Source organism: Ixodes scapularis, unplaced genomic scaffold (assembly GCF_016920785.2).
Source record: "Ixodes scapularis isolate PalLabHiFi unplaced genomic scaffold, ASM1692078v2 PGA_scaffold8__174_contigs__length_109621045, whole genome shotgun sequence".
Taxonomy (NCBI): domain Eukaryota; kingdom Metazoa; phylum Arthropoda; class Arachnida; order Ixodida; family Ixodidae; genus Ixodes; species Ixodes scapularis.
Genome location: NW_024609883.1, coordinates 91135910 through 91162995, shown reverse-complemented (window position 1 = coordinate 91162995; position 27086 = coordinate 91135910). Strand labels below are relative to the sequence as shown.

At 44.2% G+C, this 27086-nt stretch overlaps 1 protein-coding gene across 1 annotated transcript in view; it reads right to left on the bottom strand.

Moving 5' to 3' along the window:
- Nucleotides 1-27086, bottom strand: part of LOC115319841 (complement C3) — a 77030-nt gene that overhangs the window by 21625 nt on the left and 28319 nt on the right. The window contains exons 16-28 of the mRNA XM_040223228.1: nucleotides 26408-26461; nucleotides 25451-25627; nucleotides 24072-24213; nucleotides 19464-19692; nucleotides 18293-18502; nucleotides 16454-16553; nucleotides 15313-15414; nucleotides 15049-15237; nucleotides 13019-13094; nucleotides 11880-12036; nucleotides 10650-10736; nucleotides 9712-9880; nucleotides 4952-5118 (exon numbers count right to left, since the gene is read on the bottom strand). Of these exons, the coding sequence (XP_040079162.1) occupies nucleotides 4952-5118; nucleotides 9712-9880; nucleotides 10650-10736; nucleotides 11880-12036; nucleotides 13019-13094; nucleotides 15049-15237; nucleotides 15313-15414; nucleotides 16454-16553; nucleotides 18293-18502; nucleotides 19464-19692; nucleotides 24072-24213; nucleotides 25451-25627; nucleotides 26408-26461 (1859 nt within the window). The remainder of the gene's footprint in view (nucleotides 1-4951; nucleotides 5119-9711; nucleotides 9881-10649; nucleotides 10737-11879; nucleotides 12037-13018; nucleotides 13095-15048; nucleotides 15238-15312; nucleotides 15415-16453; nucleotides 16554-18292; nucleotides 18503-19463; nucleotides 19693-24071; nucleotides 24214-25450; nucleotides 25628-26407; nucleotides 26462-27086) is intronic.

Sequence of the window (27086 nt, the reverse complement as noted above, 5' to 3'; positions counted from 1 at the left end):
TCACTTTTAATACTGACACACAAAGTTGTACCAATCACGGGTATTTTAGACGACCTACCACACTTCGCGACAACATTCTATACCTTGTAAATAGATCAGCTTGAACTTTAGAATTTTACTTTAACACGAAGAAAGGACAAGAAAATACAGTATAGTTATAAATTAGAAGCTGATCTATTTACAGGTATGTATCAACAAGCCCAACTCTTTACTCTTGTACTTAAACATTTTGATTCAGGCAAAATATATTTTACTCGTAAACAAATAGATATTGAGTCGTATGAACTACAACGTTATGTATGTTAATGTAGATTTTCTTCTACTCTTGCATCAAAATTAAATAACTAAATTTAATATTTTTGATACCTAAGAACAAAAGTAAATTGCACGGATGATCGAAGAAACTATATAGTTAATCGTTTCACAACGGAAATAGTGTATATTGCCAAAAGAACGCGGAAAATATGTTCTCAATTTAGCGGTTCAAACCGGTTCGAACCGGTTCGAACCGGTTTGAACCGTTATTTTTGGCTCCCCGGAACTGAACCGGAACCGAACCGAAAGCCGTGAACCCGAACCGGAACCGAACCGATAAAAATTTCGGTTCGACACCCTGGTTATTATGCTCGACGCTCAACGTTATTCGCGTAATGTCCGCACACAAATAAATTTTGTTTGCTGCGAAAGACACCAGACACACATGTATTTTGTTGTTCTTGGTGTTGTTTTTGCAACATTCTGTCGTAAAGTGCCATCCGGTACATTTTCCCTCAAATTGAAGTTTAATTTAGCTTAATTAAACCAGCTGCCATCATGCCCACTCACGTGCGTGCAGTGCAAATGGGGAAGTATGGTTTAATACAGCGAGCTGTAGAATATGTGTAGTGCGAGCTTCGTAATACTGGTAAACCAATTGCGAAAATCATGTTCATTGAGCCTCTTATTATTAGTGTTAGCATGATTGCCATCTCTATCAATGTAAGTGTCTGTGTGCCTTTCTTTTTTCTTATGGCTACCGTTTTATTCCTTGGTCTAGGAGGGGAGGGGGATGGAAGGAGGAGCTGTATGGGAGGAGGAGGCGGAGGAGGTGTGAGGAACAGGAGTAGGAAAGGAGGAGAAGGGGAGAGGAAGAGGGAGAGGAGGAAGGAAATGAAATACGTTCACAGTTCGTTGTAATGCGAGATTAGAGCGCAGCTCTTGAGGAGGAGAAGGGGAGGGTACGGAGGGGAGAATATGCCCCTCTTTCTCTCCTCCTCACCTGCCATTTAGCGGGAAATTTAGTAACAATTTCCCCGCTAAATATCGCGGGTTCAGTTTCCCCGCTAGCGCCGCCGTCCAACCCGGAAACGGGCGCGTAAGAGCTGTACTCTAAAATTCTCCTAAAATAAGGAGCGTAAGTAGGGTCGACGTTATTTCGATTCAAAGAAACAAAAAAAATAATAAATAAACTTGATACACTTCGTATGTAAATGAAAAAAAGTGAATATATCATATCAATAGGGAGTTTTCGTAGATCGTTTTCGCCGTCCCGCAAGGCCCTCCGCAACCCGCTGCGATAGCGGGAACTCCACAGTCAAGGCTATCGGCGCGCAGGCGCAGTCGCAACTTCTTCGTTGCGGAACGCTTAGCGGAGGGGGCAGCGCGGTCTACGAAAATTCCCTAATAACGTTGTAGCTTTCGAGAGCGCAGCTCATAGGCGGCCGCTTCCGCGTTGAGCGCCTTCGGCGTAACCGCGCGCGTTGTATTATGGAACGTCACAGTTTCCCCGCTAAATTTAGCGGAGAACTGAATTGGTGCTGAGGTTACGTGGCGAAAAGTTTCTTGCTAAATCTAGCGGAGAAACTGAACTTGTTCACAAGTGACGTGACACGAAGTCACGTGACGTCATTTTCCCCGATAAACTTAGCGGGGAAATTTGATTGGTGTTGAGGTCACGTGGCGTCAATTTCCCAGCTAAATTTAGCGGGGAAGCTGTGGGAGGAGGGGAGGGTATGGGGGAGAAGGAGAGGAAGATACGGGGAAGGAGAAGAGGGTGTGCAGGAGGAGGAGGAGGGGAGGGTACGGAGAAGGAGGGGGTGAGCGTACAGAGGAGGAGGGGAGGGTACGGAAGAGTAGGAGGGGAGGATACGGAGGAGGAGGGTACAAAGAATGAAGAGGACACGGAAGAGGAGGAGGGTGCAGATCCAGTATGTAAGGAGAGTGATATGTATTTCTTTCTCAGATTGGTTTAGCACGGTATATCGCAAAATAAAAATACCTAAAGAGCTGCGCTCTAATTTCGCATTATAGAGATTGCTAAATGTCTTTAGTTATTTTTTCCTAGCATTTTCAGTTTATTAGTTACTTTAAAGGGGGTATTCACAAGGGGGAGAAATTCCCTTCCTTTGCTCACCACCCTGCGCATCACGTGGCAACCACTTTACGCGGAGGCGCGCTGACGTAGACATTCCTGGGGGATGATGAAGCTTTTGGTGGGGCTGTGCAGACAGTCCCCTCCCTGGCGGGGATCTCTTCGCAATTGGCGGTATTTTGTTCGCGTGTCTGGCACATTTACAACCTCGTTGTCCAGAGTGCGACCGCTAAATTCGTTCACTAGAACTGACATCCCTCTCGTCTTCCCGCCGTCAGTAGAAATGCTGGAACCGACGAGGAAGTCCCGCTGTATCCGCCGAATGCTGACGTCACGTACATCCCTCCCCCAGGGTCTCCTCCGTGTGAATATCCCTTAAAGGAGCACTTCATCAATTTCTACGATAGTCTATTTATGCTCATAACTCAATCCATGGGCTAGGAGCATAAAAAACAAAAGCAAAAAACATTACATTCATTCGTGGCCGATATCTCTATTCAAATCGGCATCAAAGGATCGACTACCTCGGAACTATCGCTGACACCAGATGGCGCCGTTGCACGAGCTTTCTCTTCCGATGGCGCCATCTGGTGTTGACCTTTTGATACCAATCCTAATAAAGAAATCGGCCACGCATTAAAGGGATACTGAAGCGAAACTTGAAATACACCTGTTATGGTCAGAAATAGGTTTAATATGATCAATGATATCCGTAAATCATAACCGGGCGTTTGTATTTTGAACGGATGGCTATATTTTTCACCCTGAGGGGCCCGATTCGGCGCGCGCTCAAAAATCAGCCATCGGAGAGCGCGATGCGTCTCGGGATATTGGGCGCATTCGTGACGTCACTTGTGCCAGCCGGGAAAGGCTACGGCGTGGATGTTGTGGTTACGAGCGTTGCAACTTGGTGGCGCGTCGACGATTTACGACCTGTGACAACGTGGCCGTTTGAGATGTGCAAGGGCTGCACGCATGCTGCACCACGACAAGTCGGCAACCACGGCACCACTGAGAAAACCAGCTCTGAGGTCGGATTCTCAAAGCGAGCTTACGTGGAAAAAGTGCGTACGACAAATTTGAGAGAAAACCCGTCTTCTCGAAACGAAATTGTCGTAACTTTTGCGCAGGTTACGACAGAATCCTACGACAGCTCCGCAGCTTTTATGATCAAATCGACATGGCCGACAGCGTCGCTCAGTTACTTGGTAGCGACGACCAACGGACATTTATTTTTCTACGTGCTCTCCTCGTGCGTCCCGACTTCAACCAGCAAGAAAAAAGGAAGGAGTACTTGAAACAGGCCTCGACGATCAAGAACGCAGGATCCACAAACACCCGAGAAGAGCTACAACGGCCAGGATTCTACCGACTTAGCGAGCTCGGCAGAATATAGTAGGCAGCAACACCGACTCGGCGCACCGTTCCTCCGGCGGTCCTTGGCCAAGACCGTCTGCCCATGACCGGCTGGCCTGCTGAATGGAATATGCCCGCGTGACCCTTGTGGACCCTTCCCGGATGAATAGTTTGATCCCTGAACTAAGTTTCAGAGGTCAATCTTTTCCCCTTGTCATCTCTATCTCCTTGTCTTCCGAGACAGCGGTGACGAACACTGTCGTCGAAAAGGTACTCTCATTGATTCTATCTCCTTCTTTTGTGTAATATAGAGCTCAAATAAACGCCATACGGATTACCTTTGCAACACGGTATGTATACTTTGTTATTAGTATGCCATTTTTATTCTGACACGACGCTAGGTCACTGTCGAGCTATAGCAGTTCGTGGGAGCTACGCGATTGTCGGTCCAAGCTTTCTTTGCCGAGTGTCATGTCAGTATCGAGTTGCAATCGTAAAAAATCGGTCCAGAAGCGGCTGCCGAAACGCGGTCTAACAGAGAGAAAGCACTTCGATCAAACGCGCGTGTCCGCTCCGAGTGTGAACAGGTATTTGCGTGGCTCTTGCTGAGACTCTCGTAGTTCAAACATATCTTTTTTAACATCGGCTCGCAGCTCGCAACTCGCAGCAACTAATACCGGCCGTGCCAGAAGCACGCTCGGGTCGTGTCGCGCAAAGAGCCGCAACGAGAACGAGCTCACTGTTGCCAACTACGCTTTGGCTTTCTCCGCCAAGGCTTTGCAAAAGCGTTCAGGCCTAGGCTAATTCTGCCGGCACGCCGTATTGCCTCTGCTCCTATGCCACAAGTGATGTCACGAGAACCTCCCACCATCCACCAGATGCGAATTTGAAATCGTTTAGTTAAGCTTAAAATTAGTTCTCCTGTGTTTTACAGCGCGATATTGACATTTCCGAGGTGGTGCCTGTTCCTGGCCCATATTTATGCAGAAAGATCGGCGCTAAACTTTCGTTTCCGTACCCCTTTAATGTAGATGGTTGAGCGTGTTAATTTCGAATTTACGATATCGAAAGAGGAACATTCCAGACAAACAAAACAACACAGGCTGTTTGTCTGTTTGTCTTCAATGTACGTCTTTCGATATCGTAAACATTAATGTAATGTTGTTGTTGCTGTTGTTGTCTTGTTGATGTGTTTTTTTTTTTTTTATGATGCTTGGAGCATAACAGGCCAACTAAAATGCTCGCCTGCGTAGAGGTGAATGACCCCGACGCTGAGCGATGTCTGTTGAGCCAGTTGACGAGGCGGGCGCCACCCTCCACGTCACCGTGCCGCAGGTACGCCAAGAGGGCGTAACTGGTGCCTTCCACGTCCAGGGCCGTCGCATCGTTGCCCGTACTCAGTTCGTTCATCTCTGTAACGTCATTCAGAGTAGGGCATATACATGGCGGAGCACGCCGAGTTCCTCGGTCACCGCTACGACCAAGACAACAAAGGCGGGTTCTTTTAACGGCTACAATTAAGAAAAGGGACTGAATGGGTCATTTCCGAAATTGTGAAATGATGCATAGATTATGCGCAGCCGCCAATATAGTTAGTCTCATCGCTTCCGGCGTAGAGCCCCCGATTGGTTCCGAGTTCGCGCCGAGAAATGACGCAGCACTCGTGCGGAATATGCGTTTCGGCCCGAGTGCGGTCCGAATGCTGACGAAACGCTCGTGTCTATAGACCGTTTCATTAGGGTCATAGCAGAGAGGGTAAAAGAGAAAAAGTGCACTCCCCCTCTCACCCCGTACGTCGTCTGCTCCGCCGAGTGGGCTGTAGCTAGCGTCCGGCTGGCGAGCAAACTCTGTTTAAAATCGCGTCATTTTGGAACTTTCAAGCGCAGATGCGCAGATTTTGGTATGCCAGTTATGGTGTAGCACTATGCTAGATAAAAAGACTCACAGGGTCCAATCGCGCTATTACCTGCGTGCAAATAAAAAGAAAATAGGGACAACTGTGTCAGATTGGCCGGTATCTTTGGCGAAAAGTAAATCCAGTTGCTGTACCTTTTTTACTATGCAAAAGTTCGTACAAGTGTAGGCCTTTAGCGACCATGAGTGGAAGTCTGAAATAATAAATAAAACGTGCTCTCCTGCCGCAATACAAGCAGTAGTTGAGGGTAGTACTGCCGGCTGACTCAACTGCTATTTAAATAACGGAAAAAAGATATGCTAGTTGATCATTTAGCAAAATAGAACAACAGAGAGCTATAGGCTGATTTTGGAGTAGCCACAACTATTCTAAGAACGCTAACCACTTCACAACGGCAACCACGACCGAGAGTTCGATGTTCGGTAGAGCCCGCCGATACAGCCCAAAGATGGAGGGGAGGCTAACGCGTCTCAGCTTGTAGCGTGGAGCGAAAGCTTGCGCTGGGAACCTCCTGGGTTCGATTCCCCACCGCCCCCGCCCGTTTCGATCTGGATGAATTTCGTGCTGGCACGCATTTGTGTGATCACTACTGCGTGATGCAAGTTAAAAACCCCAGGTTAGCGGTTGTACCGCACTGGCTAAATTTCTCATCTACAGCTAAGAGACCGATTACCCGTTGAGGCGCATCTCCATCAAGGCTGTATAAACATACAAAGCAAACCATTTTTTTTTTTTTTAGCGCAAAGATGGGGAACGGCAACCTCCCGGTTTGTCGTCTACTAGCGGAGTCGGGCGCGTGCCCTCTCTCTCGTTTTACCCCGCCGAACTTCTCGGATAATGGTGCCGCCCAGAAAGCGCTAAATGGAATGGTCTATACTGCCTGCTTACAGTGCATGACCAACTAATGGCGGTCGCACATAATCCATGCATCATTTCAAAATTTTGAAAAGGTTTCCTGCTTTTTGCGTCGTGACTGGTCCTTCGGCGTTCTTATCGACTAATGTTGCAATCTTATTGGTTGCGACATTAGTCGCAACCAATAAGATTACGACTAATGTCACTAATTACCACGCGATTAAAATAAATATGATATATATTTGCGCACAAAAACAAAAGCTAAGCAGAAGCGATAAACGCAGTATGGATAAAAAAGCGAAAAACTTTGAATTCTAGCTTAAAAGAACCATTCGACGCTGCGTTTTATAGTTGGTTACAACGTTACTATGAAGTAGTTGAAAATAGAGATGAATTTTTTGTTTCTAGGGAATATGTTCGAAAAATTACGTGTTACTTGTATTTTTACGTCACAAAACATCACGTTGGATATTGGCGGTTGAGTTACAGTGTGTGACAAGCGCTGTTTAGTTATGTTTTTTTGTTATTATTCCTTGTCTCTCAGCGTAGCTTGCATAAAGTGAAAAATAGTCCCTTTCAGGAATTCAGTCTAGTAACTTTAATTACTATCATCATCTGAAAAATGGCATATGGGCTATATTAATGGCGGCCTTCTGTTTAGTGATGAAAAAAGAAGTTGAAGATGCCCCTAAGGAGATGATTCGATGCCTATACAATTTAGACGTTAGCGCGGCGTGAAGCAGGAATGCAATGCAAGAGCTGCGTAAGTTTTCATTTCTAACTCGGGCCCAATTCATCTGTTAGTAGTACCCACTCGGCTTCCAGCCCCCTTGATGTACAGAATTTTATCAAGGCGACCATGTGGACTGGCGCTTCGTTCTTTGAACTTTGAACTTCAAACTTTATTTCAGCAACATTATGCCGAGGACACCGGACAAAAAGCTAACAGAACCTAGCTGGACTGGGCCCGGTGCCCTTGCATGTACAGGGAACACAATCATATTTAAACAATCCTAAATATTTCTTACAATATTCAAATCAAACAATTTAAAACGTTGATATAAAATTTTAAAATCACCGACACTAGAGAACAATTTTATTTTCTTAATTAAACAACACAAAAAGTACGCAATGTTTTCTTAGTTATACAATGAATATCGATGCGGTTCATTACAATGTTGCTAAGCAATATAGGTAGATTATGAGCAAGAGACTGCAGTGCATAATTTGTACGGGAATGGGGAAGCTTCCAGATTCTCTACGACGAACATCGAAGACTGATTCACGCTCAGTGAGGTTTGCTAGCTGTGACAAAAAAGCAATAAACTCCAAAGATGAAAAGGCGTAAAAAAATAGCAAACGATAGTCATAAATACAAGAAAATTTCATGATATTGTAGCTCAAATATAATGGTTCAGCATGTCTGTCGTACCGAACATTAGCAATGAAAGGAATAATTTTTTTTAAGAGTTATTAGTTGGTTGACGTTACTTTTGGTCGTTGTGCCCCAAACTAAATGGAAGTAGTTGATTTGTGAGCCGAACAGAGCATGATAAATTTGAATCTTAACTTTTGTAGGCAAAAGAGAGCGACAGTGACCAATGATGCCAGCTACCTTTGCCAGTTTGTGAGTTAGAAATCCTATATGTTGATCCCATTGCATAAACTCTGAAAAAATTATGCCTAGCGTTATGATGACTTACTATTTCAATTTCCCTGTTTCCAATCTTAAGAGCATAACTAGCATCAATATGTTTATTTACAGGTCTAAATACAATCGCTTTTGTTTTGGTAATATTTATTTAGAGGCCATTTTTTTCTGACCATAAAAGAAACTTTTCTAAGATAACATTACCGTTAATAATCAGTTCATCGATATTCGTCGCAGAAATAAAAATACTATAATCATCTGCATACATTATAAAACGTGAGTGTTGACAAATGTTGACGATGTCATTTATGTACACATTGAACAGAAGTGGGCCAAGTATGCTGCCCTGCGGAACACCAGACTTCAATAGTTGTAAAGATGAGGTATGACCATTTATTGAGGCACACTGTTTGTGATGTTGTAGATATGACTGAATGAGTGCCAAAGACGTGCCCCGTACACCATAACAGGAATGTTTATCAAGAAGCGTTGCATGGTTAAGAGAGTCGAAAGCTTTGCTAAAGTCAATAAAAAGTCCCAGTGTCATCTGTCGTTGCTCTATATTTTTTAATATTAGTTCCTTCTGCGTTAACAAGGCGCATTCCGTAGACTTTCCTTTACGGAAGCCAAACTGGAAGTCAGTCAGCACTGAATGTTTATCAAAAAAGTTATCTAAACGACGCAAAATAATTTTTCTAGCCCTTTGAAAAATATGGGTAAAACAAATATTAGCCTATAATTTGTAATTACATGGTTATCACCTTCCTTATGCAAAACGGAAACTTTCGCGAGTTTCATGTTATCTGGGAACTTGCCAGTTGACAAGGCCAAGTTAAATATATATACTAACATTGGGGCAATTATATCAATCACAAATTTGACGGGCTTTATTTGTATGTCATCAATGTCGTGACTTTTGCTATTATTAAGTCTCATAAATACATTAAACACTCCTGACTCGTTAGTAGGGGCCAGGAAAACAGATTCGTCTACTCGACTTGAGATAGACGAGGAAGCACACGCATTGTGAACGCGGGTACGTAAGTTTGTAAAATGGCGATTAAAATAATCAGAGAGTGGTATTCCCGACACATTTTCACCAGAAATCGAAAGCGTATCTATTGATTGTTTTTTTATTGTTACGTTGAAGTACTGTATTTATGGACTGCCATACAATGACGTGGCTATTTTGGTGCGCGGCATGAAAGAGACGTTTGTGATAATCTGACTTTGCCTTTTTTAGTGAACTGCAGGTTGCATCTTTTTCGCCATCGACACTGAAGAGATTGAAAAAGAACTCTACAGTGAAGCGCGCGTTCACGTTTACCGTTCGCTTGCGAAAGTGCAAAAGTGACGGTGCCCCATAAAATACTGCATACGACAGGTTCATTGCCGCCATTAGTACAGTAAAAGTTAAACTACCGTTTCAGTCACCAGATGGCACTGAATTCCGGAAAGGGTCTATTGGAGGACCGGGACAACGTTGGATACCTTGGAATAACCAATATTTCTATTCCTTAGAGATCATTAGGAGCCTTTAAATATTGTGCTCAAAAATTAATAAATGTTTCGGCTCTAGCTCACCTTCATCGTAAAGCAGATGATCCTTGAGAACCTGGAATGCTTCTTGTTGCTTGTCTCCTTTGTCAAGGCTAAGTGCGTACGCGACAAGGGCAGCGACGTACGGCTCTCTCGTCTCGTGAATGCGCTCGTTGAGGAAGTTTTCAGCTCTAGCTGTCACTTTTAACATTGTCTGAAAAGCAGTTTGTCAGAGAGCGGTTACAATCACGGCGGCATCTTCGAAAACGTAATGTTAACTCTTGGGCCGTAGTACTAAGACCCCGTGTCCTAAACCGAAAAGATTGTTCTGCCGTTTGCCGTGTAGGTTCTATATTATGAAAAAAAGAATGATATTTACAGAAAAAAAATTGGAGCTGACTTTTAATTTTGTTTACTTTTCTACAACCGGAAAAAAGAAGCATGTTGTTCTTCACATCCATGCTAATTATGATTCATACTTTGCGTGCGTTTCTAAAATGTATATATATATAGAGAGAGAAAGAGAGGGGGAGAGAAACATTAGTAATATTATTATCCTAGAGGGGGTAAAGAAAGTATCGACGCGTGCCTAAATACTTAAAATTTTCTGTTTACATCTACATGTGGCACCACAGTTCTCCAAATATTTTTATTTTTTTAGTTTGTATAATGTATCTTACATCACTTCTCTTTTGATTACATGATAATGATGATTGTTTCTAACTACTATTGAATAATTTTACGGAAATGCACCCGTTACTAAAAAACCTAATTTTTAATGATTGTATAAAAACCGTGTCGCCACAATTTTATAGCTAACGTACGCGGACATTCGAAGCAACAAAAGTGTAATTAAAAACACCAGGGGGCGTCTGTTTTCCGAGATGAGATGCGCAAATAAAAAAGGAGCCATAAATCGTTTAACAAATATACGGAAACAATGTCATGCAGTACGTAACGCCAAACCTTCCCGAGCGACTTACCTGCTGGTCCACCTTTGTTCGCGATCCACACTCATAGAGTGTCAGCAGCACAAATGCAGTCATTGGGACTCTTCCGTTGACGCCACCCTGCATGACGCCATCTTGCGTTAGACGTCCCATACAGCGCGACACTGTTAGCGCACAAACACAACCCTCACTATAGCTGTGCCGTGTGCATCGTTGCACGCCGCTGACCGTGTAATAAATAAGAATGTGTTCATCTCTTTTTTTTTTTTGTAGCAGAAACGGAGCAACAGTTTGAAAATTCATGGCGACAAAAAGCTAGTATAATACACCTACGGCGAAAGTCTGACATGGCTACGTGCAGTTTGCCGATGTTTCCCGGCCGAGTTTAGAGCGAGTATTGCGACTAAAACGTAATCCTATAAGGAGCGCAAGTTCGTCTGCTTCTTTTGCGGGGGTTGTGATGACGTCAGAATGACGCCGAGGTCTGATTGGCTCTCATTGAAGGATAGTGGGTAGATCTCAAGGTAGCTTGATTTTGAGGTCTACCCTCTATCCTCCAATCGGAGCCAACCAGAGCTTGGCGTTCTTGCGTCACCACAACCCCTGCAAAAAGAAGCAGGCGAACTTACACTCCGCATACAACCACGTTGGGTTATACGACCGAGCGAAATGTGTCTCATCGGGTGTTTGTTCTCGGTGGTGTTGCTGGTTGTACCAAGTAGGACAACGAGAATCACTGCGCGTGATTGGCTTAGTAAGGGGATAGCAGACGCACAAAGACGATGAGTGACGTGACGGTGCAATTTTTAGTGCTTCTGCATTGACTGCATCGGAACGTGTGTAGACCTTCGCATCGCTTATCACCCGGGCGAAAAATGTCGAGTCACTAAGCCATGGATGCATGCGCAGCATCTGATCTGCAGCACAGAAGATCAACAGCGCATGCTCAGAAGGCGTTTTACAGCCCAGCAGACAAAGATGGCAGCGTGCAGAAAGCGATTTTTGCAAAGGTCTGTAGCGTCGGCTGCGGATTGCGGCCCTGCGGGCACGAGGATCCATCCGTGCATACCGTGATGACACGAGCTCCCGCGCTAGCTTCCCGCTAGCAACGCAGAGTTCTTGCGAATCATCTAAACGTATACGTTACGCAAAGGTCCTTTTGTAAGCCACATAAGTTTGACTAATAAAATCTGGCTGAAGAACGGCCATTCGCGGAAACGAAGCGTCCGATATGACTTGTTGGGACGCAAGTATTGTCCTTACAAGCATCTGGCCATGCATGAGAGGCGATTCGTCCTCGAAGTCCCCGTCTGCTCTTTGCTGCTTGGCAAGCCAGGAAACTCCGCTATGAAGAACTCGATGGTCGATGTTGATTACCTTCGTGGCCTTGCAGAACACGCGGAGCACAAAGGCTGTCAACCTGCGCAGTCGTTTGGCGTCTGTCAAACTTGAGATTCAGGCATAATTTAGGTTATACGGAAGTTGAAACACGCCAAAACAGAGATCGTCAAACATGGCATAATCAACGAAGTTATGTTTGGCCATACAAAAACTGACACAGGTTTTGAAATGTCGCTTCTATTTTATGTACATTTCTAATAACCTCTTGAATCAGCATAAGCATTTTCTACTCAACAGTAAAAATCAGATATTCATTTAAATTTTACTTGGAATGCACACATTTTACTGGAAACCTTCGTCGCGTTTTGATACAGAAATTAAACGTTCTGCACAAGGACAATCGTATCTCCCAAAACCATATCCTGTCCCAATACATTATGAACTTAAACTATATAAAAAAGAGCATTTGACTCTGCAGCAAATCTCAACTAATTTAAGCTTAAGACATTTCTGTGTAACAGTAACAGTCAAAAAGAAATAACTGAAAGGCGTTATATGCAGCTTTCGGAGGGGCAGTGCTTTGGTAACCTTCGTTTTTAGTTGGTCAGTTCCATGCCGAAGCGAAAGCTAATGCGTAGTTTAACAAGACTTCTTGTCAGGCTATTTGATGCATGGTATACACAGGTTGCTTGTAAGCGCCAACAGAGACGGTCCGGCCCCGATTAAACTAGTTGAAAGTATCGCTTGTTCCTGTCTACTCCTTCGAGTCCATCCCTGCGCTTACCAACTGCCCGAGGAGGCTAAGGTCGATCGTTACGGCCCGCTCCAAATGCTCCTGGGATCAATCGTTCAAACGTCGCACTCAAAGACGAATTCTTATTCTTTGATTGGCCGATCTGACCCTGGACCGAACACGCTACACCGAGCATTTCACGACTTTCCCCTTCTCTATAGCTCACACTTGCTCACATTTGCGGCGCAATCTGTTTCTTCTAGCCTTAACACCTCACGAAATTCGGATCAATACTTTTCACACCAAGAAGGTAGACCAGTATACCCACCACAGACTGCCTTTCCTTTGTTTGAACGTCGAGAATGAACCGTCGTCGTTTCGAAACGCCAACTCCTGCTCGTAACCTGCAATATAACGAAACACGGTAGCCACTTACTGCCTAAGAGACGCGAGATTATGGGTGTTCTTGGCATCTTATTCTTACTGCATTACCTAATAGAGTACGGTAATCGTCAATAAGAACGTGAAAGAACAAATCACAAATCGAGAACCGTGACGAGGCTGCTAGTGACGATGTATGCTTCGTTTAACAATTGAAAGTTTTAGGGAGCCATTCTTGCACATCCGAGACGGTACAATGGGCCCTCCCCCTCCCCCCCCCCCCCCCCCCCCCCCAGTACGAACTGCGCATGTGCGAGTCTCCTGTGGCAGCGCATGCGCAGTTTGTACTCGAGGGTCCATGGTACCGTATCGAAGGTGCGAAAACTGTTGCCTAAAACTCTCTAATATTTTCGCCCGCAGTCTATGGTATAGACCAATGCCCGAAATCCAAGCCCCCAGCAATAAAAATAACAAAAATTAATCTCAAACGCAGGATCTTGTGAACAAAGGGGCTGCGCATAAAATAGGATATTTGCTTTTAACAGCACTCTTTAGATCGGTATTGTTCTTGAAGTGTCGTGACTATGGACTTCCGACTTTTTAGCACTACGATATGTGCGAAGGTTTATAAAAAAACGGAGTCTTACAAAAAGCGCAGCCCCCCCCCCCTTTACTGTATCATGGTGGATCAGCATAAAAAAACATGGCGGCGTCCATGGGACAGAGCAGACACTGGTCTATACCCTCTGCACCCAAAAAAAAAAGTCTGCGCGTCTACTTTCACGCCCAACACTAGGAGATCCAATCGGCGCAACTTACGGAGGCAGCTCAGCGAATGACGATGCCGAAACATCTGCTTAGACCAAAAAACGCAGACTGAGTTGTGACATTAGGCAATGCAAGCGTGACGTTTTGCATTGCTTAATGTCACAACTCAGTCTGCGTTTTTTGGTCTAAACAGATGTTTCGGCATCGTCATTCACTGAGCTGCCTCCGTGAGTTGCGCTGATTGGCTCTCCGAGTGTTGTGCGTGAAAGTAGACGCACAGATTTTTTTTTAGTTTGATGGAGTCAGCCAATCAACGCCAAAACTGCATCGTTACGACGCTCGTCCTTCGTGTTCGTCTGCAATCACGTCTAAAACCAATCACGCACAGAAAAAAAAAAGCGTGTGATCTTAGGCCATTAACTGCGCGTGATTGCGTTAGCCTCCAGGATATAGCCGACACAAAAATACGACGATCGGCGAGACGACGACGCACTTTTGGCACTGCAATAGCCGACAGATACTAATGGGGTTTCATTCTCAAGTTGCAACTACTGTGCTTCGAATACAAGCGTCTGGTAAAGCTTTAAAAAAGTACATCTGCGATTTTGTTTTTTCTGCTGCGCCAATTATCAATTAACTATATTTTCGGAATTACGCTGGCTTCCTCCCTTTCCACTATGCTATTTAGTATCGCGAAATTCAGAATAGTTATTGTGAGATAGGTAAGCGAAAATGATGCAAAAACCAACGTTCGGATATTCTCGCGCGTTTTTCGGTGCCGTGACGTCAGTGGAAGGCCGGCTTGCAGGTCGAGCGGGCGGTCTGAAAATGGACTATGCCGAGCATGTTGTTTCGTGCTGCATCGCGGGTGCTGGAAAGAGCTTGCAAAGCCTCTCATTTGACACCATGAAACTGCTTGTAGTCGGTTGAGAAGAAAGTCAACAGCTCAAAAACTGAATCCATGCCTTCCTTTGGATTCACTTTTTAATTGTTTCCATCAGAGACTTCCACATTAAAAAACGCGGTGAGGACCAAAATTGTAAGTTAAATAACTTCGCGAAGAAAAATTGTTTTGGCCCAATATTTGGTTACAATTTCAGCGATGTTTGTCGGTGTGTTCAGCAAATTATCAGGCAGATCGGGGACTCTAAAGAAAACGGCAGAGTACCCTATTAAGTGAGATTGATAAAGCCTTAAAACTCTACTCACCTTGCTGTATATACCGGTAGGCTTTCTCCATCACTGTTGTGTTCTGGGAATTTTTTTGCTTGAGATATTCCAACGCGTACAAGGTGGGTGCCATGAGCATCATGTTCTGCTCACCGCAGCCCCTTGGCAAAGAGATGAGGGACTCGACATTGGCTATGGTTGATTCCGCGGTTGATTCCATTTGATTTCCTGGTACAAAAGCGACGGCGTTTTAAGATGCGTTTATCTGGCAACGTTGGTGAACAACGTCTAAAGAATGCTCACCCATAACCCCCAAGGATAAGACCCCTGTATTTGGGACGGCTTCTAGAGGAAGTTGTGTGTCAATCTTGATGTTCTGGCGCTTTGACTTCGGGTCGAGAGAATCTAGATCCAAAGCACACATTAATTACGCGCTGTTCAATGCCAAAATAATTACCACCTGTTTTTTTGTTTGTTTTTTTTTTTGTTTTTTTTTTGCAACAAACACTTAGCTTGAGGCTCTGTTCATTTTTTTTTCTTTTTTTTTTTAATTAGACTTTTACTCGTGCAATTTAGGCCCTTTCACATTCACAGGAATTGATAGTTAGTGATAATTTCCCAGCTACTAAGCTTACACCAACGTTACTAAAACACTCAGTTGGGAAACTGGCCGTCGAAACCTGGGCCGCTGGCGTCCACCGAGACCGAGCTAAATACGACAACAGCGCCACTCTTTATCGTTTGTCTGTACTGTGGGCACCTTGAACTTTTAGAAAGCACGTTTTTGTGACTCTTTTTGTATGAAATTGATTGGAGTTTAGTACAAAATGAAGGGCGCGTGATGTTTTTATAATCTTTAGTTTGCAAGGTTTTGCGGAACAATTAATATTGATTTTATACAACCATGCTTTCAGGTAGCGCGTCCCGACCTAGGTACATTTTAACTTCGGTAGTAATTCGCGGCGCGTCCGCTGGGGAGACGGGGGTGGCGCCCCTGTAACCTCTTCTGCTGTATCTGTTTCGGCGCCAGAATGACCGATTAAAGCCAAAATAGAAGTAACGTGCAGTTCCTCGAGTGGCCGCTGCGGGAGAAATGGCGGCGTTGTGTTCGCCATTAGCTCGGTTCTGGAGGACAGATCGGCGCCACTTTTTCAGAGCAGTCTCTGTGGCAGTTTCCCAACTGAGTGGTTCTAGTAACGTTGGCTTACACTTTAGTTCGGAGAAGAATCAGTTGCATGTACTCATTTTTGCAATGTAAAGAAAGTAAATCTCGCACTAAAAACACAACAAAAAAACATTCGAAGGCGTTTTGGCTAAAAAGAAGCACATTTGACGGAGGAAAGTAAAATGTCCCTTTCGCGGTAAACGACGTTCTAATTTCTCCCTATCAGTGTAGCAATACAAAACTTCAAAACTTTACTACGAAGAAACCTTCGATACTTACCTGTGAAGAAATCACCTTTTACGCGACGGCCTTTTCGTTGTTGTTGGTTTGTAGGATCAAGCACGATCGATATGTTCTTTTCTACGGTGATTCCCTCTGGCTGAAAAAAAGTTTGATTTTATCAGAAAAGTTTGTCACTCACTGCATTCACTCTCCAGAAATATTTCAACACTATTACGTTTTCATCTTGAACGCATACTGCGCCGCGATTCTTACGAGGCACTATAATCATTGGGCTTGGCTTTATCAGCTTGTAGATGATCCGGGCAGAAGTGTCTCACTCTGGTGATCATACAAGCTGAACATCAAAAACGCGTTTTTCCATTTTGTCATTGAGAGTGTTACATTTGAACCATGATACCGATTCTCCTTCTCATTGGCTAAGGGGATTAAAAGAGGAGCTCGCAGTCATATGAACTTTAAAAATCGGCGCTTGCGCGTAATGATTTCAATTTTTATTCAGGGGTGTATTTCAGTAGTATACTTTACATACTTCAAAGCCTAGCTCCGTTTTTATATATATATATATATATATATATATATATATATATATATATATATTAAAAAAAACATCCTTGGCGTTTTCAAAAATGGGCGCCTACGCTGGCAATCCCTGCATCGTCTGCTTCCGACCGAGTGCTTCCTGCACGTGTCATGAGATGGCGTAACAGGCACGACTCCCGTGCGACTCGGTCGTTAGCCTCGGCGCCAGTTCTTGAAACTCTCAGTAATGGTGTTTTAATTATTAGAGCACAGCTCTTAGGCACCTGCTTTCGCGTTGAGCGGTTTCGGCGTCGCCGTCGGCGTGACCTCCCGTTTCCTTATGGTACGTCGCAGTTTCCCCGCTACAATTAGCGGGGAAACTGAATTGGTGATGAGGTCATGTGACGACAGTCTTACAGCTATATTTAGCGGGGAAACTGAACGCGCAGTGTTACATTATGGGACGTCACTGACTTACACACCAATTCAGTTTTCCTGCTAAATTTAGCGGAGAATTGAATTAGTGTTGAGGTCACATGATGTCAATTGTCCCGCTAAATCTAGCGGAAAAACTGAATTTGTTCATAGGTGACGTGACATGAAGTCATGTGACCTCATTCTTCCCGCTAAATTTAGAGCGGAAATTGAATTGGTGTTGAGGTAACGTGGCGTCAATTTTCCAGCTAAATTTGGCGGGGAAGCTGTGGGATGAGGGGAGGGTATCAAAGAGGAGGGGAGGGTACGAAGGAGGAGGAGAGGGTACGCAGGAGGAAGAGAGGATGGTTCAACGGAAAAGAAGGGGAGGGTACGGAAAAGGGGAGGGCATGCAGGAGGACGAGGGGAGGGTACGGGGGAGGAGGGGGAGGGTACGGAAGAGGAGGAGGGGAGGATACGGAGGGGGAGGGTACGAAGGAGAAAGAGGACACGGAAGAGGAGGACGGTGCAGAACCACTATGCGAGGAGAGTGATCTATATATATATATATTTCTTTCTCAAATTGTTTAGCACGGCATATTGCAAAATCAAAACTAATTTCGTATTACAGAGATTTGTAAACGTCTTTCTTTTTCACGGGAACAGAGCTACGCCTTAAATGTTTTACTGGGTGAAATCCAGCACTAAATAGTGCTATTCGGGAAATGTTAAGCTCGCCATGTGCAGGCGCCGAATTGTCAGATTATTTTACATATAACCACTTCCCAAGCCACCCAGATAGTTTATGAACGTCCACAGGACATTCTTGGAACGCTAGGACATCTAAGGACATTTAAAGAACTAAGTGAGCTACTACGGTTGTTTCATAGCACTTCATTCGTGTGGAAACTTCAGAAAGTGTTTTGTAATGTAGCAGCTTACCACAACATTGAGAATTTTCTCGACGTTGTCTTTGCCTTGTGAGGTGTTCACAAGGATGCGAATCGTGTGCTTTCCTTGGAGCGTCGGTATCACCGGAAAGGTGACGCTGGCGGCCGACTGGGCCTTCACTTCCACCGGTTTCTGGTCTGGGCGTAGCTGGTGGCGGGCACCGGTACACACACCCGGAACTCCGTACAAGAACACGGCTCCCTTGAGGACAAAGACACCGTAAAAGAAAAAGATTGCTCAGAATACTTTCAAAACTTTCTCAAGATACAACTGGAACGTTCCAAAGAATAGTTTCAGAATATTCCTCAGAATACGCCCCTACATTTCTCAGAATACTCAGAATACTTCTTCGCAATGACCTCAGCTAAATTAAAAAGGATGTAGTTTTAATAATTGCGAGATCCCAATCCTACGCTTGCGTATTCGACTAACAGAAATAAAAATAATAAACGAACATAGGAACGAAGAATCGGCAAGGCACAGTTAGCATGAAGAGAGCATCGGCGCTCCTTTGCGTTTCTTTCGTAAACGTTAGGGAGTAACACTGAATATTATAGTCTAGGTTGATGCCACACATAGTGATCCACGACAGACGTAGCGCCCTACACTACGCGTGTCAGGATATAACGTCCGCTTGTTTGTGTTGGTTTTACGCTCTCTCTAACTCTCCAAACCGTCAAAGACGGAATAAAATCATTTGCAAAAATCCCAGAATGCAACTCGCTCAAGCCGCGCAATGAGTTGTGGGAACGTGCGGTAGGCTCTTGGCTTGATCCCACGGCATCTACTACGTGACACTGGAGAGACACAGCATAGCATACACAGAACACTAGGGCCCTCTACAGTGAAACTTCTACCTATTTTGTATGCAACAGGGGATGCTATCGGGGTATAAAAAAAAAGGCACGAGACGGAAGGAAAGAACCAGCGAAGTGCAAGTGTGTCGCACCTAGTTCGTCTAATTCGTAATGTTTTTCTTTCTTTTTTTTGTGTGTGTATTCCTACAAAATGTATAAAACCAACTTGTTCCTAGAAAAGCTATTATAAGGTGTTCGATTCGGCATATCTCAGCTTGTAACTGGTGCGGTCGTTGGCAGTAAAAGTCCGAGACGTCGCGGCCCGAAGTGTATCATAGACCAGGCGGTCGGGATCGCATACTCACATAAAGCAAGTTGGACCCATAGTTGTACACTGTCACCAGAACCTCGACCTGTTCGTTCCTGACCACCTTGTACGGTAGGTCGACCTGGAGGAAGACCTGGCGGAAGGCCGTGACTTCGGCCGGTTCGGCGACGCAGATGCCGCCCTTTGGAGATACGCTCACCGCCTGTACGGACCACTTAGTGATGCTGTGCGGGAGGCTGCCTTCGAATTTGGCGATACCGTCCTTCCTAAAAAAGAAAAGGTTACCTAGTGTCAACATACACACAAAAGCCCTTAAAACTCTGTACGGCAGAGGGTGTTCGGTGCCCGAGTGTTTAACGTACCCCAACTCGAAGCAGGTAGAGCGAAAGATCGCGCCGCACAAGTCGGTAATCCTGAGTTCAATCCCAACCCTACCCGTTTCGACCTAAATCAGCCCGGTTGCGTGCCACTACCACGTGACGCACGCTAAAGACCCCAGGCTAGTAGTGGTACTGTACTAGCTTAATTTTACACTTAACCGTTACTAACTGTTTGTTGTCTAAATAAACACGCATGATTGTTCTTACTGCAGACGAAAAACTATCTAACTCTTCAATCCTTAAAAAAAAAAAAAAAAAAAAAAAAGCTGTTTTTTTTTAATGGCAAACGAGGAACACCTCCCAGCCTTGAAGCGCAAAAGCAGTGCAAAAGTTTACCCACGTTGTAAACAACGATCCAAATTACTAGGGAATGTCTCGCTTACAGTTATGCATCAATGAGTGACTCAGATCTGCTTAAAACAGTCCTTTATCTGGGAATATGGTTTACTTAGGGGAAAAACCCTTATAAACATTTAGGAGACTGGGTAGCCTCTGAGGGTTACTCTGGGGAACCTGTGGCTCCCTAGTAACCCAGTTTCAGAACCAACGCTGTGCAGCGCAAACAAATCGAAAAGGTGGTTAGTGGAAATGAGAATATAATGAAACCTACTGGAAGATTCACATTGTCCACTGACGCCTCGCCAAGAAACTTTGGCGAAAAGTCCTTAAGAGCTTTTCATAAACATTTTTTTCTGCTTTTTTTTTTCAGTGAAACGTTATTTGTAGCTGAATCTTTTAGAAAGTTTACTTTCAAAGTTCTATAGACCATTCGAAGAAAGGGATTCTAGCCGGTTCTATTTTCAGTGTTCGTGCATATGCCGCGTCATTTGCTCGCTTTCCAAAGCGACTAACATGCGCGTGCTGGGCTGAAGAGATCGCACGCCGGGCTGAGGACATGTAAATATTGGAATAGTGTATAGAGGTGTAATCCAGATTGAATTACGCTGCTCAGTAAACAAAACTAAGAATGCATGCTTACACTTTACTCTCTTAGAAAGGTAATCACTGTATCACATTTGCGTGTTCCTCTTCGACAAAGTGTAAGAAGACTTACATTGTTGCTAAAAAGCATGATGCTATCACTAAGTTCGGTACATGTAAAGGCTTTCACTTGCGTGTCTAGATCTACTGAAATAACAAGAACTGTACCGCACAACAATGTAATGAATGCTTTTACGCGGTAAAAGCTAAGAGCTTTCAATGAGTAGGTTTTCGGAATTCAGACATGTACCCAAATACAGCAATAAATTTATACACCCGACAAATCGGCAATAAAAAAGAACAGCCGAAAATATAATTAAACGGTGTTTGACTAATCTAATACTAATCTGCATCGCTATCAATATAGCTATGGGCCTTCAAGAACGAGATTAGAAAGGCTCATGCTTTTTATGCACCACTGCTTATCTGAATGAGTTTGTTTGTTTGTTTTTTGCCAATTCTTGCGGGCTGCATTTGTGTCAAAACGTAATAAACACCGATACATATCGGCTTCATACTATCATACAAATGATGACTGAAATATTTGAATCGAGTCAGAAGGGAATGACAAAAACCGAAGTCCTAAACCTGTTCGTCAACCGGAGCGACAGACGATGACGAAGCCGAGAGATTGCTTTCCTTCAGAGCACTGCCACGTGACTCGCACCATCGCTCTTATTGGTTCATACCCGCATGCAGGCGTCGAGATACCTTCCGATTAATACCTATCACAAATAATCCTTTGAAACTTGTTTGTTCAATGAGAAAGGCGAGTGGTGTCGCGCACCAGTAGCCATACAGTCGGCAATCGTCATTTTCGACAAGAGCGGCATGGCCATCGGGGCATAATGTCATACGGCATTTTGATTGATCTCTATACTTTAGTTCAGCTTAAGTCCAGACGCAGCCGACGCTATCAGCCAATGGGACTAATCAGGCAGCGTTAAAAGCGCACGTAACCGGAACATTTATGTTCGTCGTTAATTGAGCGACGATAGAACATGTACAGAAACATGACGAACGCCATGATGGTGCACTTTTTGACGCCGTCTGATCAGTCCCATCAGCTCGTGGCGTCGGCGTCGCGGGACAGTAAAGGTGCAGGCTTCACAGTTTACTCTCAGAAAAAAGGGGGTATTCTTACACCATTTGTCCCACATAAGACATCCCAAAACTTCAGTTCGACGTACAGCGGACTGACCTCAAACTGACCGTACCGACTTTCATGAGAGCGTGACAGCCGTGTGATACAACTTATTAAAATACGCAATGTACGTGTTACTGACTACAAAAAAGAGATATATACAGGGTGAAACAAGGAGACGCCAGGCTCTTTAAATCGACCGCAAAATTCGGTTTCTTAACCTATCGCGCGACGACTTTGTGCAGCGTTGCCCACAGATGGTGCATTTTTTTGGTAAAATTTGCAAAGGGCGAACTTACCTGAGGAAAAAGTAAAGAAAGAAAGAGGCTTAGCTCCTATGGAAACGCAGCGACGCCACTGGTCTGCAAACAACACGGCGCCGTTTCGCACGGGAGACAAGAGATGGCGCAACAAACGCTGCCAACGAACGAGCATACGGCGCCGAGAGCAGGCCTTTTTAGCAGACGATATTTTCGACTCAAAAGCGGCGCGCGTTCCGCAAGCGGCGACAGTCGCAGAAACAAAACAAAAAAGACAGGCGTGGTAACAGTGAGGAACGGCAGTTCCTTGTCTGTAAAAGGGCCGGCTCTCGGCGTCGTCTGCTCGTTCGTTGGCGACAGTTGGCGTCGCGATCGCTTGCGCCATCTCTTGTCTCCCGTGCGAAACGGCGCCGTGTTGTTTGCGGACCGGTGGCGTCGCTGCGTTTCCATAAAAGCTAAGCCTTTTTCTTTCTTTACTTTTTCCTCAGGTAAGTTCGCTTTTCGCAAATTTTACAAAAAAAAATGCACCATCTGTGGGCAACGCTGCACAAAGTCGTCGTGCGATAGGTTAAGAAACCGAATTTTACGGTCGATTTAAAGAGCCTGGCGTCTCCTTGTTTCACCCTGTATAGGGCGACTCAAGTCACCAGGCTCGATCTAAAATGGACCGTAAAAATCGACGCCTGTACGTAGCAATCTAAACTTTTCGTCAAAGATGTATTTGACAGGTCGGTTTTTTTTTTTGTAAAATTGCAAAGCGTAACTCTTTTTCTGTAAAAAATAGGGTAAAGAAACTTCCCAGGGTCTACGGCGGGCGGCGACGCAGACGACCAAGTCTAGTAGCAGCGGGGTGTGTTTGGCGTTCGTATTGATAGATGGCGCTATACCTCCATATCGCGACGGCTCGTGACCACCGTGGTTTATTAAAATGAACATAACCTTTTTAAAATGTGCATTTGGTTAAAAAATAAATGCAGACAATAGAAGCAAAACTTAAAGTAAAAACAAAAACTCGTCTGCATAACAACGGCGTTTTTGTTGCCAACGGATTTCGTCTGCATGTCGTCTGCTTTCTTTCGCTGGTCGGTTGCACCTTCGGACGCTGCTCCCAACGCCATCTATCAATACGAACGCCAAACACACCCCGCTACTCGACTTGGTCGTCTGTGTCTCCGCCCGCCGTTGACCCAGGCAAGTTTCTTGGCCCTATTTTTTACAGAAGGAGAGCTACGCTTTGTAATTTTACGAGAAGAAACCGACCTGCCAAATACACCTTTGACGAAAAGTTTAGATGGCTATGTGCAGGCGTCGATTTTTACGGTCCATTTTAGAACGAGCCTGGTGACTTGAGCCACCCTATGTATTCAAGGTTTTCTTGGCCCTACTGCAAAACCTCAGTGTTCTCTTTCTGTGGTCTTTGATAAGTACTTAAGCTGTTTAATAAGTTATATCGCACCGTTATCAAGCCCTCGTAAATTTTGGTGCCGTCTGTTCGACTATAGACCACTGTATGTCGAACTGAAGTTTTGGGGTCAATTATATCGGACGAAAGGGTGTAAGGTGATAACCTTTTTTTTAGAGTGTACACATCGGTGGAAGAAGACGCGTGTAAGTCCCTGATATCTTAAGAATAGCAGGACATGGCTTATTATGTATACGCATCTTGTTCATTATTATTTCTTAAGCGTCCTTATCGCCTAATACAGCGATCTCATTGAATCTCCTTGGCGGCAGAGCCATAATGAGATGCATGAAACTGGCAACGCCCCGCGTTTCTTAAACGTGTCAGTGACCATTGAAAACAAAAGAAACGAGGTAATGCGACCGAAACGAGAATGATAGATTTAGTTGTTTGACGGCATGAGAAATTGAAATGTCACCCGATATTTTTTTCGCGAAACATCCAAGTCTCCCGGAAATTTTTTCGGATGGAAGACAACGAGTAGAGGTCTTCGTCGTAATCTGCGTCGATGACATCTTGAATGCTGGTGGGTCCTCCAAATGCGTCGGTGCGGCCCCTGTCTGCAATGAATTTATATTTATTTGCACATTCTGAAATGGAGACGAGCGTAATGCGAATAACTGACTTCTGTATGAAAGAATAAAAAAACACTCGATCACTCTCTTTCGTGTAATCACGAGGGGGATCATCGGTCCTTCTTGTATCGTTATTGTTTATTCTTTGGTACGAATTACGAAACTAAACTCATAAAATCTTAATACACTGGCCAGTTTGTGTTTTCTCCAAAGGAACTGAAAAGATGGCGGTACGGGTACACCGAGACGATACTAATTACCTTAAAGTTCTTAATAACCGGGCTACTAATCAAAAGTGACACTCGGCCTGTCCTACGGACCAGAAAGTCCAAGCACGAGTCTGGCTCGCGTTTCAGTTCCTGAGCTTGATCTGTGCGCTCTCGGGGCAGGTAACAGTTCCACCACTGTTCCTGCCACTCATTCAAGTTATTTTGTTGATTGTTTCAATTCATTTTATTACCGAAGGGAAAAAAAGTATCATGGCCTCAGCACGGAGCTCCGCTTTTGCCAGGTGTGTTTTTTATCGGCTAGTGCCTGATTTGCATGGTGGGATTTTGCTTGCTAATTCGCAGCTGCGACGTTGAGCACCAACACTTCTGCGACATTTATTTATTTTTCTTTTGCCTCTTCAGCGACGTTACAAATGAGAAATCGCAAATAAAATCGCACTATATGAATCCTGCATAATTCCGCAATCTCGTTGGCTGCCCGGGACCCGCCGCGTGCAGCCGTTTCTCTGCTGGCGACGAGGTGTTTTGCTGGGTTCCTCTTATGGTTCCTATCCGTGACGCAACGCCAGAATTATCGACTGCCATCGAGTACCTTAATTTCGATGGTGTGTGTAAAACGAGGGGTAAAAGATTGAAGTCATCGCATCCTTAAACCAACAACGTCAAAGTTGACAGTCGGACATTGCTCTTGTTTCCATTAAATAAAGTACAATGTGCGATCGAGAATATGAAACTCTGCATCACAAAGAGCTGAAACTCCGTGAGAGTCTGAGGCATGCCACGTTCTCACTGCGGTCCAGCTTTCTGCGGTACGTAGCTTATTTTTTAGAGTCTAAAAACCTCGTTTCAATTTCTCGATAAACCCCTGAAGAATTCATCATGTACTCAAAACGCTACGATGAAAATTGGGCCAAGAGAGGAAGGGTGTTCACAGTGTCATTTTTGGTCGCGCACGTTGCCAACAGAACGAGATCACTCGGCGATCACCTTACCGAAATTCTCCGCCTCGACGCAACACTTTGCGAAAACGTCGGCGCACCGCGCACCCTCTGGACCCGGCATGTACCTCTTGACAATCTCGCTCCTGGTGGAACAGTGCCTGACCATTTTGTCGGGCTGGATGCCGAGCCAGCAGCACTCTTTCAGCAGAGGGTCCTGGTAGCTTTCGACTGCATAAAACACCGCCGAACAGAGAAAAACAGAGGTAATCGTATACTGTAAGTCATAATTAAACACAATTCTAGGTTTTTATTTACCCTAAGGGCCCTTTCAGGTATTACATAGGAAAGGAGGGGGTGGGGTGCAATTCATACAACAAATGAGCATATGACGGATGAGAGGATCACAAAAACATGGAAAAGGTCGCACGACACTGCTCGGTCAAAGATAATATAGATTTTAATAAGTGTACATGAATCTAAATCGTCATTAGAAGAATAAAAAAAAATAATAAGGGTGAAAATATTAGAAACAGCAACAACAATGATAATACATTTGTGACAGATTCCTTACCTATTAGAAAGGTTTATCCCTGCTTCAATCAAGGAGAGCCTTATTTTTGCGTAATTAAAAATGAAAGCATTTCAAATGCCACGGTTCTTTTTCATTGTTCATGCCTGTACAATTCAAAACTATCTTGATGGAGGACCGCACAAAATTTTCACAGTCCGTCATCCACATCATGTTACTTTTACCAATGTTTCAGTAATCAAAAGAAGAAACCTCTTCCCAAAGGGTCTGTCTATTAAAAAACATATGTTGATGAGTAAGAGTTTATTTATATTCGTTTTTTTCTGAATGGTATTGATAAGCACCTACAATGTTCTACAATGAAGTTAATATCTTTAAAGGCTAGACTTACACCAAGAATTTTACTTAAATATCCTTTTAGGAATGACCATTAAACTAGCCACAATTTATTGTGTACCCTATTTTAAGTGAATTCTTACTGGATTTTCGGACTGCATTCCTTCGTCTCCGTCTTTTTGCTTCGCAGCTACCGTCTGTAATATGGAAACACCCGGTAAAACTTTCTTCAGAATGGCAATAGACTGTGTAAATAAAATCTAGTCATTCTGAGAAAACAAGATAAATTTAAATAACCTTCAAATTATTTGCTTACATACATGAATATTTATAATCATGCAATCAAAACGTATCTATCATAATGAATGATGTGAACCGCGAATCACTTTATTTAACGATAGAAATATTGCTCAAAGGCGATGTCGATTTAGTAAAGGATATCGGCTTTAAAGGCAGTGATGAAAAAATAGACGTTGGGAGGGCGGAGATTACCAAGCACAGCTTGTCGGACTGATGGCATAATAAAGTTTCCTTTTTCTCTCTCTTTCTTTTAAATCCGTAGGAAGTAAAGTGAGCGCACCAGGTCAAGAAGAAGCGCCACCAAATGTAGCCATAGTGATTTTTTTTTTTACCAGCCTCTAGTATTTCCGAGTTTAGAAGCATACCTTATACTAGGGTGCCTTCATGTGCGCTTCGCATAGGGTGATGCCAACTGCCTGTTTCCCTTTCCCACACCCTCGTCCACCGCCATTTTGTTCCTCTCATTGTTTCCCCGTGCGCCGGAAAGTGGCCTTTGTGTCCATCGGTAATCCCATCCGAGGG